We start from the raw sequence: 20,504 nt of genomic DNA, 5'->3' as shown, positions 1-20,504 counted from the left end.
CATCCCTGGATAAATGTATTATTTACACTTTGATAAGTTAAGAATAAATGTGAGATACTGCTGATGATTCTATTGACAATGTGTATGAGAGATGATGAGTATGAGATATGAGTATGAGAGATGATGGGTATAAGTGATGATGAGTATGAGATTTTATTGATGTTAAGTATGGGATTTTATTTACTATAAGTATGAGATTTTATTGACACTAAAAATGAGATTTTATTGACAATAAAAATGAGATTTTATTGACAATAAAAATGAGATTTTATTGACAATAAAAATGAGAATTTATTGATGATGGGTATGAGCTCGAGATATTATAGATTAAGAGTATGAGATGATGAATATGAGAATTTATTGATGAGATTTTAGATTTTATAGATGATGAGTATGAAATTTTATTGAAGATGAGGAATAGGTTTTATTGATGATAAGTATGGGATTTTTTAGTTGAAGAGTATGATATTTTATAGGTGATGAGTATGAGATTTTATAGATGATGAGTATGAGATTTTATTGAAGATAAGTACAAAAGATGAAGTATGAGAGATGATGAGTATGAGAGATGATGAGTATGAGAGATAATGAGTATGAGAGATGATGAGTATGATAATTTATTGACGAGAAGTAAGAGATTTTATAGATGAAGAGTATGAGATTTTATAGATGATAGTATGAAATATGATGAGTATGAACAATGATGAGTATGAGATTTTATTGACGATGAGAATGAGATTATATAGATTATGAGTATAAGATTTTATTGAAGATAAGTACAACAAACTAGTGTTTTAAACACCAGGAAATAAGTACATTTTGATTGATCACACACTAGCTGAAGTGACAGATATGTAACCAGAGACAAGAGTAGTTACTAGCAATACAGTAAAATATTGAATATTAACACTGCTTAATTTGTAATTCTTGAATGGCATTTAGCGATCGAACACAATAAAACAACATAACAATCATTTAGATGGAATACAATCGTTGCTTTCTACACAAATAGCACAGGCTTGAAAACTATAAAAAAACACTTGTTGAAACAGTGTGCTATATGTGTGTAAACTTTTGAGAATTAAATTATTTTGAGAAGACAGTGTTTTCTAGAGTTACTTCCCTGGATACTCATTTTAAGAAGAAAAAATATTAAACATACATTATGCAAGAGCTAGATCTGTCTATTGCAGGTCTTTCTTTAGGCCTGAAATGTTATCTAAATTATTAATTAGACATTAATTAACCTATCCAGACCATAATCAACTTTAGATGGCATCTCTAGCCTGCGATCTTTAGTGGATTATGAGCCGATTTACTGCATAACTTTCCTTCACGATTTAACGATTAAATGGATAATCAAGGCTATGCTCGATTATCGTACTGACTTTAGTAATGATGATCGAGGCTAGGCAAAAATTTAAATCGCTTAGTTCTTGATTCATAGTGGATCAATTTGAATGAAATTTTCAGCAAATTGCCTTTACATTTTCTAGTTTTTAACGATTATAGTGAGAATTACCAACTCGTTATCGAATCTCCCATAATGTATGTTTAAATTTGAATCTATATTTGTTTATATTACAGTATCAATGGGTCATGCTTTTAGGAAATAATGGTAAGTTATTTTATATTGGTTCATATAACTTTCAATCCCTGCATTGGCCGAGAAAGTTCATCCAGATTTTCCGGCGTGGTTTCCCCTTGTCAGTGATGCAGGATGGAGGGCCTGACAAGGACAGCTGTCTAGTCATTCAGATGGGACATAAAAGATCCTTTGGCAGTTGGAATTCGATATAAGAGTAGACCGTAGCGCCGCTGCCCGCGCAAAATTTCTCTCATATCACACTGTATGGCGTATACCCGTCTTCATTAGCCCAGTTTAGGAGCAAAACTGTAGGACGTTATGTGTAATTATTGCACGTAATATAGTGATATATATAAAGGCAACGCTTAAAAATGCTGATGGTGGCCGTATATTCTCTTACTGCCGATACTATATAATATATGTACATCACCATTCTTTCCTTAATTTAATCGAATCTCCGGTTGTACGTGACAAGGAGTAGGGTCGCCTGTCTAACCTCGTGGGTTTTCTCCGGGTCCTCCGGTTTCCTCCCACTGCTAGAGACCCCTACGCGCAAGCGAATTATTGAAATAAAATTGAACCATGTGTTAATCCCGAAATGACCTAGTTTGTGTCGAGTGGACATTAAACCCCATTTCTCTCTCTCTCTCACATATCTCAGATTATCTGTTTGATTAGATTTTCCTTTTTAGTGAATTGGAAGCCATGGTGGCTCTGGCTTTCTTACCAGGAGGTTCCAGACTCGATCCCAGTATTGGCCAAGAATTTTCTCATGATAATCTAGCCTGGTTTCCCCTCCAGGATTGGACAAACAACGGAGAACCCAGCCCATTAAAGAGATCCCTTGACAATTAGAAATTCAAATAAGAGTAGGCTGTAGCACCAATATCATGAAATGAAATGAAATTGCGTTTAATGTGCTATTGTTTTGCTGCGACTGGGCTAATGAAGAGGGGCAATGAGGGAAATCTTGGCCGGACAACGGCACTACAGACTACTCGTATATCAAATTTCCTGCACCACTGACAAAGGGAATCCACACCAGAAAATCCTGATGAACTTTCTCGGCCAACACCGGGATTGAACCCTCAAGGCTAGCGAGTCAGTGTCTTACTCACTTAGCTACCGTGGCTACCCATAGCTTATGCCTTATTCATCAACACAGTTGTTACAGTTGCAGATCTTTTGGCAGATTATTGGTAAAATATAATTATTGGTAAAATATCATAATTATAACAGAATTTGTTACATGAATCCATAGGTGTGACAACCATCCATTCTGTTATGTTAAATAAAAAGCCCAGTGGTTAACTTGGACTAGTAGTAATGATTATATTTTTGTTTGTTATTTTTCAGGCAGTACGTGTGATTTAGCTCAATATGCTGATTTATTTCTTGCCAATAATATTACTGGCAGAAGATTATTACGATTACAACAATCTGATCTTAAAGATATGGGTATTACTAGTATAGGACATTATATAGATCTACATGTAAGTTATACAAGTTATATATATGGCTGAATGGTTAGCATGTGCGCACTGTATCATACAGTCTGTCATTGAGTCAACTGGCGGGGTTCCGGTTCCCCTGGTTGTACGTGACAAAGAGTAGGGTCGCCTGTCTAACCACGTAGGCTTTCTCTGAGTCCTCCGGTTTCCTCCCTCTGCTAAAGACCCGTACGCGCAAGCAAATTATTGAAATAAAATTGAACCACGTGTTAGTCCCGAAATGACCTAGTTGAATGGACGTTAAACCCCATTTCTCTCTCTCTATATATATATATATGAGTATGTATTCTATATATCTACACATAGATGGAAAAATACATGTCTTAGAAACATGAAGTGATATTATCCTTATATGACATTTAGAAGTAGAGGTATAATATTCATAATAACACAACTTTATGGATTTACTACTTCATGATTTATTACATGCAACGTTTCAATACTCTTACAGGTATCTTTATCAAGCAATGATCAATAATGAGTGTGTGAAATAGCTTTATTTAACATCCGCTTACGTCATGTTGCATGTAATAAAAACCTGGAAGTAGTAAATCCATAAAGTTGTGTTATTATGAATGAAGTGATATTGGGTTTTTTTTTATTTTTATGTATATCATCAGTTAGAATTGAAATAAGAGAGGCATATATTAGACAGATTTAAAAATTTGACCTAAGTAGCTATGGTTGTAGATTATCCTATAGTAATTAGTTTAATGATAAATGACAATATAGAAGTAGTTCAAATTATTTGGAAAAAATATGGCAGTGTAGAATGTCTACTGTAGATTAAATACAGATCTAAATTTCATTTCATTTTCTTTAAACTTTCGTTGACCTCCACTCAGATCAGTTTTTGTAGGGGGTCACGACAGGAATCATACAAGTGAACTCTTACTTTAATGTAGACTATTTAACTTGTGGGGTTTTTTTTACGGAACCACTCAGTAAGCAACTCCTAGAATTCTGTGCACACCTTGTACATAGTTCAACTTAAAGGGGCAATTTCCTTGGCTAGGCCTCCGGTTCAAACAGAACATGGAATATTTAAAAACTCTTGCAGATCCAACTGTCTTGACGATAAATAAAACAAAATTTAAACTACAACAAGCAAACCTGAATATTATCTGTGTTTAATAGATATTGATGTAAAATTGGATTAAGAAAAATTATAGTTACTTTTAATAAAGATATTTTGTTTTATATGATCTAAATGAAGATATTTTGTTTAATGAAGATATGTTCAAATGGAGATATTTTTTTTTAGCCATATAAACAAAATATCTCCATTTAAACATATCTTCATTAAACAAAATATCTTCATTTAGATCATATAAAACAAAATATCTTTATCAAAAGTAACTATAATTTTGTTTATATGGCTATTTGTCTGTGATATCACTTCTGTGGAAGTGGACGTTAAAACACCAGGTAGTAGTAGTAGTTATATGGCTAAAATGAAGATATTTTGTTTATATGGCTAAAATGAAGATATTTTGTTTATATGACTAAAATGAAGATATTTTGTTTACATGGTTTAAATGAAGATATTTTGTTTTATTTTAGACAGAGATAGAATTATTAAAGGCTCACAATTATCGTCTTATTAACTTCCCTCCATTATCTCCTATGGTAAGTTTGAGATCTTTGACTATTTTAAATTCTTAAATTGCTGCTTTTTTTGGATTTTGATGTCAAATGTTTTTGCTTGTCTAACCATATTGTTACATATAGTTTCTATTGTTTCCATCTTATGGAAAAATCATAGTTAATGTATGCAAGAAACAAATAAATGAATTGAAAGGGGTTTTAATGTCCTACTGTTCTGCTCCAACTGGGCTAATGAAGACAAGCATATGCCATACAGTGTGCTTTGAGGGGAATTTTGCAGAGACAGTGGCGCTATGGCCTACTCTTATATCGAATTCCAACTGCCAAGGGATCATTTATGTGCATGTCAATGTGTACATGGGATCTCGTTTTTTTTTTCGTCACATCCAATTGACTAGACGGCTGCCCTTGTCACGCCCCATGTCTTGCACCACTAACAAGGAAAAATCACATTGAACTTTCTCGGCCATCACCGGGGGATGAACCCACGACCTCCAGGCCAGCGGGGCCAGCTCTTTACCGTTTGAGCCATTTCGACTCCCCAACAAAGAAGTAGTGTGGGCAGCATTGAAATGAATTAGGGTTTAACATGTTAGTTTTCTGCTCTAACCTTAGGAAAATGGAGACGAGCAAAGGTTAGTCAGTTGTAGCAAGTGTAAGCTTGGATAATACCCCAAGGTTAGTTAGTGAATGGTGTGGTTACTGAATATGTAACGATTTGCTTACAGATATATACTGCTCACTTAGCCTAGAAAAGTAGGATGTTAAAACCCATTTCATTTATACAGCTAACCCATGTCCTGTATTCACTATGTAAAACCTATTTTAGTTCTGACAAAAAATTTCTCAAATGATATCTGTATATATTGTGGTATTGGGGTGTATAGGCCACAAGATGGCCTGGATTGTTTATGACAATCAGAAGAGCTAATTAAAAACAGCCATCTTCCATTTCACTCCATCCCAGAATTCCATCTAGGATCAAAGCCTTTTATTAATCAAGGGAAGTAACTCTATTAACACAAATAACTCAAGAAGGCTTCAGACCACTATTCCTTAATAATATGAATAAGTTGGTTTAGTAAAGGAGTATATGACAATATGTTTAAGAAAAACATATTTTCTTTGTTTTAGGAGATAAAACCTGTCCATTCTGAGCCGTCCTTTACTGTAGAACATCGAACTATCAGCCTTACTTTAATATTTGGTCATCATTTACGTCATGGTCATTCTCAGGAAGTAAGTTCTTTTTAAGATTATTTGATTTTGTATTGCCCTTGGTTATTCAGTTAAAGGAGAATATTATCCATTTATATTTGATTTTTATCTTCTTCTATAAGGAATGTTTTCATCAATTAAGTATTGTTTAGTGGTCGAAAGCGAGACATTAAGTAATATATTGTAACAACAAGAGGGCCGTTAAACGACTTAAAATACAGACACTCCACACATGCTTTTTCAGTGAAATAGGTCATGCGAGTCCAATATTTCACTAGTGTAAATAATGTACGATTGGCAAGTTGCCTGTACGATTATTTGAAATAATGGTACGCCAACATCAAAGGATGACGTCACATCTGTATTTTAATTTGGTTTAATAAATAAAAAATAAAAACAGCAACAGAAAAAGTTTAGCAATAATGCTTCTGTCCATGTTTCATCTAATCCACTTGTCCATTATGTGATCTCTGCGTGAAGTGTGCACATGCAAATGTGTACATTCTGGCGTTCTGTAATTTACTTGTGATTCCCCAAACTTTTTAGTGTTTTTTCTGTACACAAGGAAATGTAAAAAAATCGCATGTGGGAAATGTGTACATGGAAAACAGGCCTTACTCATCCATTCATTTATTCACTAGCTTTTCAATTCATTCTTCATCAGATCCCTTCACCCATTGATTCGTCTATCCACCATTCACATCATTTTTGTCAGTTTATTCTCAATCCACCTTTTGTAACATCTCTTCGATCTATTGGTATCTCTATCATCATACCCTCTTCACCATTTATCCATACATCCCTCTAATCAACTCTCTATTTCATCTATTTATCCAATGATTCATCTATCTAATGCTAATCCATTTATCCACTGTCCATATCATCCATCCCACACCCCCTCTATCCACTCTACATGTCATCCATCCCTCTATCCTCTTTATCCACATTACATCTTATCCACCCCACTCTATCCACTCATCCTCTCTATCCACTTTATCCACTCCACATCTCATCCACTTCTTTCTATCCACTTTACATCTCATCTACCCCCTTTATCCACTCTACATCTCACCAACCCACCTCTATCAACTCTACATCTCACCAACCTGTCTCTATCAACTTTACATCTCACCAACCCACCTCTATCCACTACATCATCTTCCAATATTGATGAAATAGGATTAGGATCACAAATAGTAAATGAAAGGATAAATCCCAGAACAGGCATTATCTTTCTGTTCCAATTGTTGCTTTTAGATTTTATTGTCCTCCGCCTTTCGAAGAAAGCAGGGGACTATTAAAATGGGTTCGTCTGTCTGTCTGTCCGTCCGTCACACATTTTGGGACACAATAACTCTCTTTCTAATTAAGCTAGAATGTTCAAACTTGGTGTAGTTGTTTATTAGGTCAATGCCTTGATGAAGTTCGAAGATAAGCTATTTGATTGGTTGATGCTTTGGGACACAATAACTTTAGTTTTAATTAAGTGAGATTGAGGACCCTTGGTGTATAGTTTTTATACATCAATACCTTGACTAAGTTCGATAATTAACATTTTTCTGCTGAGGGTAAGCAGAGAGACAAGCAATTTGATTGGTCAAGACTTTGGAACACAATAACTCTCCTTCTAATTGAGGTAGAATGTTCAAACTTGGCATAGGCGTTCATTAGGTGAATGCCTTGATGGGGTTCGGTGATGAACATTGTCTGCTTAGGGTAAGCAGAGATAAGCAATCTGATTGGTTGATGCTTTGGGGCACAATAACTTTGGTTATAATGAAGTGAAAACGATGAAACTCTGAATATAGATTCATTATATAATTACCGTGACAGAGTTCGATGGTGAGAATTTTCTGCTTAGACTAAGGAGCGATAGGCTGTTTAATTCATTGGTCAAGACATAACAACTCTGCTTTTAATTGAAGTAAAATGTTTAAACTTGATGTAGATGTATATTAGGTGAATGTCTTGACTGAGTTCAATGATTAACATTTCGAGCTAAAGCTAAGCAGAGCTAAGTAATTTCATTGGTCGTTGCTTTGGGGAAAGATAACTTTGATTCTATCTGATAGAAAGTGATGGAACTTAGTGTATAGTTGATAATCAGTTTGATTGCTCGATACTTTTGAAAAAAAAATCTGCGATTAATTAATATGTGTCATCTATTTATTTTGGCATATCGGCGGGGGATATCAGCCTCATTGTTAGCTTGTTGAAATTTCATAAAAACATTTAAAGCCTGTTAATTCCCTACATAAAACCAGGTTTTCTACAGATTTTAAAACAAATTTAATTAGATTATTTATCACTTTTGGTAGTTGATGTAGATTTTAGAGGTGGGAAGTGGCCAGACATCGATCTCACAACGGGCCCGGCACGAAAAATAATTAATATTCTGGATTTTTCAAACCAGGGTTTGATTTGTCGGAAGTAGTACATGTAGTGCTAGCAAGGAAAGTATGCTGAGCCATTTCAGTGAGATGAAAAAGGTTTTCAATATACGCTAGGCCAATGACCATCCTTGGTATTCCCAGTGGTATCGTTCCGTTTCACTCCAGTAAACCCTGTGTTCATTGAAAGGGTTTTCACAAATTCATATTATCTGCCCTTGATGATTTCATTGGCCATGTAGCTGGATTCTAAGAACCAATCAAAAAACACTTTACATACCAGTCTTAGTGTTCTTGTTTACGTTCGCCACAATACAGCAGCTTGTATGCTTGATTTTGAGAAGGTTTGCAAGAAAATTAATATCAAATAAATGGCATGCACACAAATTATTTTGACAAAGTTTACAACAAGGTTTCCCCGATCTTAGTTGAAATAAGACGTGAGTTACTTCCCTTCACCCACTCGCTTTGTATTTATGAAATTTTTTGATTGGTCAAGGGAGGATAATTTGACTATGTGTCTCCCCTTTGAATGGATCCAGGGGTTGGGGAGTAGAAGGAATGATACCACTGGGGATACCGAGGATGGCCAATCACCAGGGGCTTGTTTCACGAAATTTTAATTTTAACTAAGATAAAATCCAAATTTTAGTAATTTGATTGGATAATATTAGATTGATTTTAGTGCTTAGCCAATCAAAATTGAAGTATCTTCTAAAATTTAGATTTTAACTTTAGGCCCCAGGTTCTGCTGTTACTTTATTGTTAATTTGCTTTTTAAAAAATATATGTTAGTCCCAATAAGACCTAGTTTGTATAAATATGTTGAGTGGAAGTTGAACCACATTTCTCTCTCCCATATTACATAAAGGGGGGTTGGGTGGCTAAATGGTTTAATGCATGCGCTTTAGAGCACACACTTTAGATCGCAAGGTCTGTCATTGTGTCAAGTGGTGTGGTCTCAGTTCCTCGCTTGTACATGACCAGGAGTAAGGTCGCTTGTTCAACTCTTGTCGGGTTTCCTCCAAGTGCAAGGGAATTATTAAAATGAAATTGAACAGTGTGTTAGTCTCGAAATGATGTTGTTTGTGTTGAGTTGAGGTTAGACTCCATTTCGCCCTCCCTCTCTTTTCTCTCTCTCTCTCTTTTCTCTCTCTCTTTCTTTTCTCTCTCTCTCTCTTTTCTCTCCTATTACATAAAGTTTCTGTAGACTGTGATAAGATGAATTTTATAATAATTCACAAGACAGAAAGACATAACATAATTATTTTGTTATTGTGAAACAAAAATTGGCCATATTTCATGAATATGATTAAAGATTTTATCAGATAGATGAAAACTGAATAATATATGTACATATGTCAGGTTGTCTCTTTACAGAGTTCATTTCATCTAACTGTAACATCAGGGGGCCATTTTGTCTTCTTTTTATCAAATGTAATAATTCATAATACACCATAGAATATGTCAAAAAATAATTATCTTTGTGGCAGTGAAAACTTCTGACTGTCGTTTAACTTGGTATGTTGCTGATTTTGATTCTGATTATTTAAATATTCATCCGGGATCTGTGACTGTTATCAAGTACATCGGTGAAAATAATATGAGAATCTACATAACAGAGTGATCTTTAGTACATTATATTAAAATACCACTGGATACTTTAACAGTGCCACATGCTGGGTGGTTTCTACAATAAATAAATATATAATAGACTAATGTTATCATTGTGTAAAAATCTATATTCTTTGTTTGAAGAGGCCCAGGGAAGAAAATTACTGATGTCCAAGTAAGATTATTTCTTACAAGTCGTCGAGTTGATTGTCATCGTAATTGTGGGAAATTGTCATGTAAATAGATTTAAAAAATCTCTCATCTTTTCATACAAGATTTTTAAAAAAATATTAAGATAATGGTATGTGTAGTTTAGTCATAAAGTCACACACAGTAATATTCAGTTGCTGTATAAAGACGTTACAAAACGATTCTCAAATTCCTATGCACAATATGTTGTTTTGTATAATAAAGGCATGTAAATACATAATATTTAGTGGGCTGTGACAGAAATTTCACCCAGCCATCAATGTTTTAGCTTTTTTTCTTTCAATTATGACTTTGAAGAGTTTGTTTACGGATAAGTACACCACACAGGTCCCCTGGTTTTGTCCCATCTGAACCGGGGGGGGGGGGCTTTTGATGGCCGAATGGTTAGCATGTGCACGCTTTATAATGAGGTCTGTCATTGAGTCAGCTGGCGTGGTTTCAATTCCCCGTTTGTACGTGACAAGGAGTAGAGTCGCCTGTCCAATCTTGTAAGTTTTCTCTGGTTTCCTCCCACTGCTAAAGATCCCTTAGTCCCGAAATGACCTAGTTTGTGTCGAGTGGACGTTAAACCTTGTCTCCCTCATTCCTATCTGAACAACTAGATGCCCGTCCATGCCAGGCCCACTATCCTGTACCTCTGACAAGGGGGAAAACCAGACTGAATTATTCTGAGGAATTGTCTCGACCAACACTGACCTCCGTGTTAGAGAGCCAGCCCAATATTCACTGAGTCACCATGGCTCCCTTAATAAGTGCATCAATTTTTTATGCATATTTTTTTGCATGACATTTTATGTCTAATTCGTAAAAGCCATGAAATTTATGACTGAAATATATGCCACTCCCCTACTCATATATTTAACCCTTTTTGTATCCCTAGACCTCAACACATTGCTTGAGCAGTAGGGCACTGGCCTGTAGGCTGCAATGTCCGGGAATTGACTTCTAGTGTGTCTCAAAAACACCCCTTGGGAATTTTCAAGCATGGAGTTTTCAAGTAAAATTGGGTCTGGTCATATGGATTAACTCTGGTCCCCACTTCTCCCCATTACTCATTGGTGTGCAAATATATCTGAAATTGTTATGTCACTTTAAAGGGAGGGGACGAATCGCTGTGTGTCCTATTGTGTGTTTTGTACATCAGATGTAGTGATATGTTTAAACACTAACATATCTCGACACAAGTAGATATCAGATCTAGATAGTTAGTTGGGCTTGACAGAAATTACAAAAATACTTAATCTCGGTCTCAATCTGACTTTTTCTTAATAATACCAGCGTAGGCAATGGAATAATAGAGTTTGTTCTTAATATAAAACTTTCTTTTGTGTGTGATAAGTATCTTGTCAGGGGTAGAAGAAATGAAATGTTATTTTGATAAATTTACAGACATATATTTTTAATTATTTGACAGAATCTTATTTTTAATCTTTAGGATTAAATCTAGGTATTAAGATTACATTTTATTTTACAGGTATTGTTATTGTAGTTACACATCTATTTTTGGTATATCAACATCATGCATAAAACAACAGAACATTCTCTTTACATGTATTTATTGGGACAATGGGTGATATTGGTTTGTACATTTGTCAAGTGGCGTAGGTTCGATTCCTTGCTTTTGTGTTACAAGGAATAAGGTCATCTGTCCACTCCAGCCTTGTGGGTTCTCTCGGGGGCATCTGGTTTCCTCCCACTGTTAAAGACCTCTAGACACAAAGGAATTATTGAAATAAAATTAAACCATATGTTAGTCTCAAAATATGTAAATTAGTGTTAAACCCCATTTTTTAAAAATTTGCTCAAATTGTTGGGTTAGGTTTCAAAGAGAAGTCTTATAGTTCCACTATGTGTTTTATGTATAGTTATACAACCTAACTTCCCATTCTGCATACAGAGAACAATCTACTTCAAGAATAGATCTCTACTTTGCATGGCCGCCATATCGAAAAATTACAAAACTATTTTGTAATGCCATTCTCCTCGGTTCCACATTTGTCATACACACAAAGACTAAATAAACATTTTGAAATTCATAAAATGGAAGCAGAATAAAAACTTTTCAAAGTTTCTCAAAGGGTTTTTGACCACAATCGTCAATTTAGGAATTAAAATGTCATTCGACTAGCTTAGTGTCTGTTCTCAAGTGGAGCTAATTGTAATGTAAGCGCAAGTTTAGTATCCTGAACAGCCATCACAATGCTACTGAAGGAGCATATATTCGTTGCCTGGCAACATTATGTTAAATTATTATATTGTTGTTATATATATTTGTAGGAAGATAAATGGAAGATGTATGTAGAAGTTGATGAAGATGAAAATGTTGAAGGTCATAATCCTTTAGTCTACATCAGTGATGTCAGCTTTATCTGTAAATCACCCTCATTTGGTACATTTAAACTAAAACAGGTAAATCTCAATGTAACATTTAAATTAAAACAGGTTAATCTCAATGTAACATTTATACTAAAACAGGTAAATCTCAATGTAACATTTAAATTAAAACAGGTTAATCTCAATGTAACTAAAACAGGTAAATCTCAATGTAACATTTATACTAAAACAGGTAAATCTCAATGGAACATTTACACTAAAACATGTAAATTTCTAAAGAAGGTAAATATTTATGTAACACTAAAACAGGTAAATCGCTATGCAACATTTAAAACGGGTACATTTCCATGTAACATTTACACCAAAACATGTTAATCTCGATGTAACATTTACACTAAAACATGTTAATCTCTAAAACAGGTAAATCTCAATGTAACATTTACACTAAAACAGGTAAATCTCTATGCAACATTTGCACTAAAACAGGCAAATCTCTATCTTTTCCAAGAGGAATGGAAGTTAAGTCAATTATGCAATAAAATCAGTAAATGCTTATGGACAAAAAAACACCCAACTAAATCTCTAAAACAGGTAAATCTCTATCTTTTACAAGAGAAGTGGAAGTTAAGTCAATTATGCAATAAAATCAGTAAATGCTTATTGACAAAAAAACACACAACTAATGATGTATTTATTTTCAGCCACCATTTATAATGGAGAAATGGTGTGTTGGTATTGTGGAAGGTATGACAATAGAATGTCTTGTCAATTACGAGGTACGTCTTATATCAATACTAATATTTGTGACTGTCGTTTGTCTGTCTGTTCCGGGTTGGCGGCTACACTAGGTCTGCCCCGAGTCTGAAATTTGGGGTATAGGGGTTGCGCGGACCGGGGAGTAACATAGGCCAGGTGGCGTTAGTCTACCACTTCTGGTTTCGGGGTTATGACCCCTGAGCGAAGCTGGGCATTCTTCTAGTTATTCATATACTGAAGGTGTGGTAGTCATTTAGCTCGGACACTAGAGTCGCTCTCGCTACTATTGGAATTTTATAATTTTCCAAGCATGGTTTTAGGAATTAGGCATCAGTGCTGACAGGAAAATGTTGAGGCTTTTATGATATTCTTTAACTGCCCTTCTTTGAAACTTCACACCAAAAATTTCATCACTTGCTAATGACACCAGAAATCCAAATGAATAAAAATTATAATTGATCAGAAAAAAATTTGACCCATATTAAAGAAAATTCAGTTTAAATCATCAAGTTGAATGTGTGGCACGACAGATGAGATATTAAAGTTATGTTGGGGTTAAAATGACGGAAAGAATAGTATTCCTTGCTCAGCACTCCATTCTATTGCAGATCTTTTTTCTGGCTTCAAATGTTAAATAAATTATTATTTAGACATTTGATCACATGCCAAATCTATAATTAATCAAATCTCTAGTCCATTGGATTGCCGAGAATTAAATGGATTTGAACAAGTGTGTGGCATGTGACAACTTCGCCCAGAATAAAATAATTTGAATGAAATTTTTAATATATTCATTTTTCATTATCTGATTTGAACTATTATAGCAAGAACGACCAACTCTAAATCTCATATAATGCATCTTTAAAGGGAAGTCTGTTATTTCTTTATTTCCAGTCTTCGGTGAAAATTCCTCGAACAACACGTCATCTACACCAGATCAACCCTCTCCATTCTGATTCTGTACAGCAGACAGTGACACTAACCTTAGAACAAACTGTTTCATCAACTGCCAGTGTCAGTGCCAGTCATGATGTACCATATTCTTCTATTCGTTCAAAATCTGTCAATCAGAAATCTACACTGAAAGGTGCTTGGATGAACAGATTTGCAGAAAGAGATATCATTATTAATGATCACAAAAGTAAGTAAATGATAAAGCATGTTGCGTCATGACTTTAGTAATGATGATTGAGGCTAGGCCTAAAATTTAGTCGCTAATATCTTGGTTCAGAGTGGAGCAATTTGACTGAAATTTTTAACTATTATTGTGAGAACTGTCAACTCTTTATCTAATCCCCCATAATGCCCCTTTAATTAAGAAACAATTTCAATAAACCAGTGCTAGATAATCTCTCGGCTTGGATACAATTGCCCATCGGGTTTCTCTGCTACCAATAAAAGATGGCGGCTTTTTATTACGCTTGAGCGGCATAGATTGATGAAATTTCAATTTATCATAACTTTGTAAATACTGAATGGATTTGAACCATTTTGGGACCGATCTCCCTTTCACAATATTGTAGTTTTAAAAGGATTCCTATAGCGTTAAATAATGCATCGAGCTGTTAGATTATACAAACAAAATGTTTAGCGGTATATCTTAACCCAAGTCATTGGTAATAATCAATGTCTGGATACATTGCCCCTGTCATGAAAAGAAATTGAAATGAAATTGGGTTTAACATCCTAATGTTCTGCTCTGACTGGGCTAATGAAGATGGAAATACGCCATACAGTGTGCTATGAGGGAAATTTTGCACGGGCAGCGGCACTATGGCCTACTCTTACATTGAATTCTAACTGCCAAGGGATCTTTAACATGCACGCCAATGTGTACACGGGACCTCGGTTTTCTGTCTCATATGAATGACTAGACAGCTGTCCTTGTAACGAGCTGGATTTAGTTGGCAAATCTAAAAAGGTATCCTATTGAAATGTATGTGTAATTATTGCACGTAATATAGTGATATATATAAATGCAACGCTTAAAAATGCTGATGGTGGCCGTATATTCTCTTACTGCCGATACTATATAATATATGTACATCACCATTCTTTCCTTAATTTAATCGAATCCCCGGTTGTACGTGACAAGGAGTAGGGTCGTCTGTCCAACCTCGTGGGTTTTCCCCGGGTCCTCCGGTTTCCTCCCACTGCTAAAGACCCCTACGCGCAAGCAAATTATTGAAATAAAATTAAACCATATGTTAGTCCCGAAATGACCTAGTTTGTATCGAGTGGACGTTAAACCCCAATTCTCTCTCTCTCTCTTAATTTAATCTTTTATCTTCTTTATATTTTATAGGAAGTCCAGATGTTTGGTCGAGTATTGTGTCTGGTAGAAAACCTTCCTTTACATCTCTAGCTGGGTCCTTACAACCCAAACCCGTGCCAGGGTCAAACGCCGTCCTTCAGCCTTCCTTTGACTCATCCGCCTCTCTTTTGAGCAATTTCTCCCGAAGAAATTCGGAAATACACAACCCATCAGCAGACCCTCAGCCAGGAGAAACGAGCCAAAAGAACCTTAAAGTGAAATTCATTTTAGGAGATGGCGACACATCGAACAGCAGTTCCAGTGGGTTTAGTGAACACCAGTCTGGATCGTATGCTGAAATTTGCCGCAAGTGCCAATCCAACGTGCCAGTTCAGTCTCAAGCTGCAAGAACAGAAAAGCAAAGTATTATAAAGAAATCACATCATAATAATCAAAACTACGATCAGCATAGGTATGAGAGTTCCAGAAATTGGCGAGGTGCTCATAACATAAATAGACAATTCTCTAGCAATCAGCCTAAAAATTATTTTCCACAGGGTAGGGGCAGTGTGGGGCAGTACCGTGGAAACAAAAAACAGGGTAGTCGGAATAATTCTGATAGTGAACCTAATTACTCCAATCCACAGCTGTTGAAAACAAATGAAATACCTCAACGACAGACCGTGAGTGGTGATCCCTATGTTCGAACTTCACAAACTCCAGCTTATCGAGGTAAGCCGCCAAAAAAGATTAATCTGCCTCAAGAACGTCATACGGCTATTTACAAAGAGGTCCAGAGAAATAATGGTCAAAAGCCAAAGCCTCCTACATTATCCCCTAACGCTTCACCTAGTCATCAACAATCCCAAAATAGCTCCCCTGCTCGCTCAACTGATTCCAGCACAGGAAACCAGCCGACCGCAGATAAGTGGGTGGTAGTAGAACGAAAAAAGAAAAGTGATGAAACATCGAAAGGCCTGCCACCAAGTAGAGGGAAAGGTAGACAGAAAAAAAAATGGTCGATATAATTAATTTATTTCATGGCAGGGTTCTCGTAATATTTCAATTCTTTCTTTTTTTTTATATACTTAAAGCCTCAACATGCCAGAAGAATTATTATTTGTATAAAAAAAGTATGGTCATATGTGACCGTAAGTCACATTTCGATATGAAAAAAAAATGTTCAAATAGGTTCTTAATATATATATATATATTTCGACATTTTGTTCATATATTGTAAACTATGACTTGTGAATTCCCACTCATTTTGCGGTCACATATTTTGATCAATTCTAACAAAAAAGCCATTCAAACAAATGTTAAAATGTTTTGATTCCAGTCAACAGATTGATTCCATACGACCACATAGATATCCAAAAATGATTTCTGACTTCTAAGGACTCCATCTGTAATTGTGCAATAACTGTCACACATTTGTTCTTTTGTCAAATTTCCTAAATGTCAAACCCTGAATTGTAAAGAAAATGGCAGTCTGTGATCTGAAAATTTGTGTCAGAATTGAAAGGGTAAATAAACAGCATATTCAATAGACAGATATTTTAGCATGTTCTATTAGTATTTGTCGCTAATTTGTCAGGCAGTGTCTAAGAAAATATTTTTAAAAAAAATTACAATATTTTGGAACTGTAAGTTGTGTCATTATGTCATGTGTGCCTGATGTCAATCATTTTGGTAACTCTCCAATTATTTGATTTAGGCTTCTGTTGTCCCTGCATTGGCCGAGAAAGTTCATCCAGATTTTCCGGCGTGGTTCTCCCTTGTCAGTGATGCAGGACGGAGGGGCTGACAAGGAAAGCTGTCTAGTCTTTCGGATGGGACGAAAAACCGAGGTCCCGTGTACACATTGGCGTGCACGTAAAAGATCCCTTGGCAGTTGGAATTCGATATAAGAGTAGGCCGTAGTGCCGCTGTCCGGGCAAAATTTCCCTCATAGCACACTGTATGGCGCATGCCCGTCTTCATTAGCCCAGGTTAGGAGCAGAACAGTAGGACGTTAAACCCCATTTCATTTCATTTCATTTCTTCTGTTGTCTAATCACTGGGGGAAAAATTGCCAAAATTAGTACACTACATGTATCAAGCAACTCTATGATTGTTGAGTTGTGGTGATTCTAGTCAGGCCTGGAAATAACGGTTTTAGATGTACCTGACAAAATGTCAGGCACTAATGAAATAGTACCTGACTTTTTTAACTTGATGCCGGACATGTATTAATAATATCAATAAAAAAGACAAATCAGTGCCAGTCAAAATGACAGGCACCAGAGGTTTAGTGCCTGACAATCCCTGAATCTGTGTCTGACATTGTCAGTGACAGGCGCCTTATTTACAGGCTTGATTCTAGTACAAATTCTGCTGACATAAGTTTTTTTATTGATGAATGAATTTAGAACTACCGATACATTTAGATATATTTATTATTTAATTTAGAAGATTTTATAATTTTTAAGTCATTGTCTGTAAATGAAAGGGTATTTTATTTTTAGCATTACAATATATACTAGCTGTTCTGTAAATAATAATAGTGGGTCTTATACTGCATACATTCCTTCAAAGTTTTTAATGCTCATGCTGCAATTAGATCTAGATAAACACACAGTTAATATTAATAAACAGGCAAATAGGTATGGATCGGCTTCTTACCACCCTAACTAGAGTTCCTTAGACCGTCCCAAATGGCTCTGTCACTTGCACAGTTGTGGGGCATGCAAATTGGTCCTATAGTACGGAAAACTATTCAAATATGTCCGGTGGTTTGAGACGGTCTAAGGTACACTAGTTTCGATCTGTTCAGGATGTAACAGTATTAATATACCACTTCTCATCTAACCTTAATTCTGATTTTGTACTTACCTGTAGATCTTTATTACTCTCTGCACTCTCCGCTGGCATCATCGTTTGATCCAGCAGCTACACAGAACTATAGGCCGGTCCAGTCCATGTTATTCTTTTAAGGGAGTGTTGCCATGCCCCCTATTTTCCTATTAATATATTACTTTTCTCTAATTTCCTTCTTGGAACTGGGGTAGTCGATATATTTACATGTACCAAGAACTAAAGGGTTAAAGGACCATATTGATGTCAGTCATTATCACATATGTGATGGAACTGGTTCAACACGTTCCAAATATAATTTTATCACAGAGATCATTGCTTCGATAGATGTGTTATGCAGGTTTCAACAATCAGAAGTGACAAACGCAAAAGGAAAACACGACTGAAGTGACGAGTGATAACTGGTACATGGGCGATATACTCTTACAGTCTCATATAACAACTTTTAGACTTGAAGGAATTATTAGTGAGCAGAAATTTGCCCGAGTATCTGTTATCACTCGTCACTTCAGTCAGTTATATAGAGGGATAACTCGTGTTTTCTTTTTGCGTTCGTCACTTCCAATTGCTGAAATGTTCATTACACTTCCCCGTAGCAATGATCTCTGTGTTAAAATTGTATTTGGAACGTGTTTAACCAGCTCTATCACGTATGTGATAATGACTGACACCAATATTGTCCTTTAAACAGTCACGAGATTGTATTGTTATGTATAGTAGTACATCGGGCATTATATTCTATAATATGGCATTATTTATTATGTGACCGTCATAAGTCAGGGAGGTTTTAGGTCTCTTGTTATTACTGTTTGTTGGTCAGAGTGATCAGCAGCATTCAGATGTTTATATATCTGTAAAAAGATTTAACTCTAATGGAAACTCACAAAGTTTTAGATCATGTGCTTTAATTTTTTTAAAATTTGAATATGGACTAACTTCTTTTTTTTAAATAGGATATACATGTAATATAGTCTCCATTTTCTTTGGTAAGACAATTGTTGATTTTAATTTTGAAACCCATTTTAAGCAATATGAATTCAGTCCAAACCAGAGATGCTATTTTGCCCATATATTCCAGACATGTCCTACGCTATTTTCCAAGCGTCTGACCATGAATATGCCCAATTGGACATCAACTTACTTGGATTCTGTTCTGTATCTACAAAGTGTAATAAGCCAACCGCCATTTTGATGTGGGCAAACAGAAATGATAGGCATTTTTTAAATCCAATTGAAATCCGGAGATAATCTAGCATTGGTATTTGGATTTTGTTTTCTTAATTAAATATTGAAAAATTAATGCGACTACATATTAGCACGGATTAGGCCGTGAGAAATTTGTAATTTTAGCGGAAAATACATATCACTGTTTAATTAATTAGTTGTTGAATTTCCTGTTGATATATGAATGTATGTATGTTGCGATAGAAAGTCATAATCTATCAAAAAAAGGAGTGAAATAAATTATTTGTACATAAGATTTCTATATTTGTTGACCTCTGTTTCATAACTAATGTATATAATCCTTGAAATGAAATATTAAAATTGTAAATTTTAAAGCTTGTCACAGTGTATTTTGTTTTATTGTGTATTAGAATCAAATGTTTAAATATAGTGATATTGTTAATATATATATATTGTAAACTTATTGTGTGCTATAAAAGATTTAGCAATATATTCCTTTGTGACTAGAAGTTACACCTTGAAAAATTTTTAATGAATGGGAAAATTGTAGGTTGAAAGTGAAAAATAAGCTCAAAATTCAAACATTTGTGGTTAAATAGGCTATCAGTTACAACTTGAAAAAATATATTTTTTTTTATGAAAGGGAAAAATAAAATAATAGGCTGAAACTGATAAATAAGCTTACAATTCATACATTTTTAAGTGACTTGTTTACTCCTAATGGTGGTATTTTTAGGTTATTCGTATAACAGATGCCCCATATGATAATGAGCAGCTGTAAATTATTAAATATATATCTTCATCCATTTGTTTGTATATCATTATCATAATTAGGTTATTATAATGTTTAAAGTGTTATATTTGAGGGGGTTTTGTAAATAGATAATATTGAAGTTTTATCTCACACTATTTAATATGCTCAAAATTTTTATTGAACTATCACCATGAATTTATAAATTTAATATTATTTATATATATAT

General features: G+C 34.9%; 1 protein-coding gene across 1 annotated transcript in view; it reads left to right on the top strand.

Moving 5' to 3' along the window:
• Positions 1–16,583, top strand: part of LOC126832380 (mitogen-activated protein kinase kinase kinase 20) — a 31,814-nt gene extending 15,231 nt beyond the window's left edge. The window contains exons 14-21 of the mRNA XM_050563133.2: positions 1,588–1,618; positions 2,945–3,081; positions 4,663–4,728; positions 5,842–5,946; positions 12,417–12,548; positions 13,175–13,249; positions 14,124–14,370; positions 15,535–16,583. Coding sequence (XP_050419090.1) covers positions 1,588–1,618; positions 2,945–3,081; positions 4,663–4,728; positions 5,842–5,946; positions 12,417–12,548; positions 13,175–13,249; positions 14,124–14,370; positions 15,535–16,511 — 1,770 coding nt within the window. The 3' untranslated portion in view covers positions 16,512–16,583. The remainder of the gene's footprint in view (positions 1–1,587; positions 1,619–2,944; positions 3,082–4,662; positions 4,729–5,841; positions 5,947–12,416; positions 12,549–13,174; positions 13,250–14,123; positions 14,371–15,534) is intronic.
• The last annotated feature ends 3,921 nt before the right edge of the window (positions 16,584–20,504 follow it).

The sequence above is a fragment of the Patella vulgata genome, chromosome 9 (genome assembly GCF_932274485.2).
Source record: "Patella vulgata chromosome 9, xgPatVulg1.2, whole genome shotgun sequence".
Classification (NCBI taxonomy): Eukaryota; Metazoa; Mollusca; class Gastropoda; family Patellidae; genus Patella; species Patella vulgata.
The sequence above is the reverse complement of the archived record's forward strand: the minus strand, read 5'-3'. Positions and strand labels throughout refer to the sequence as shown.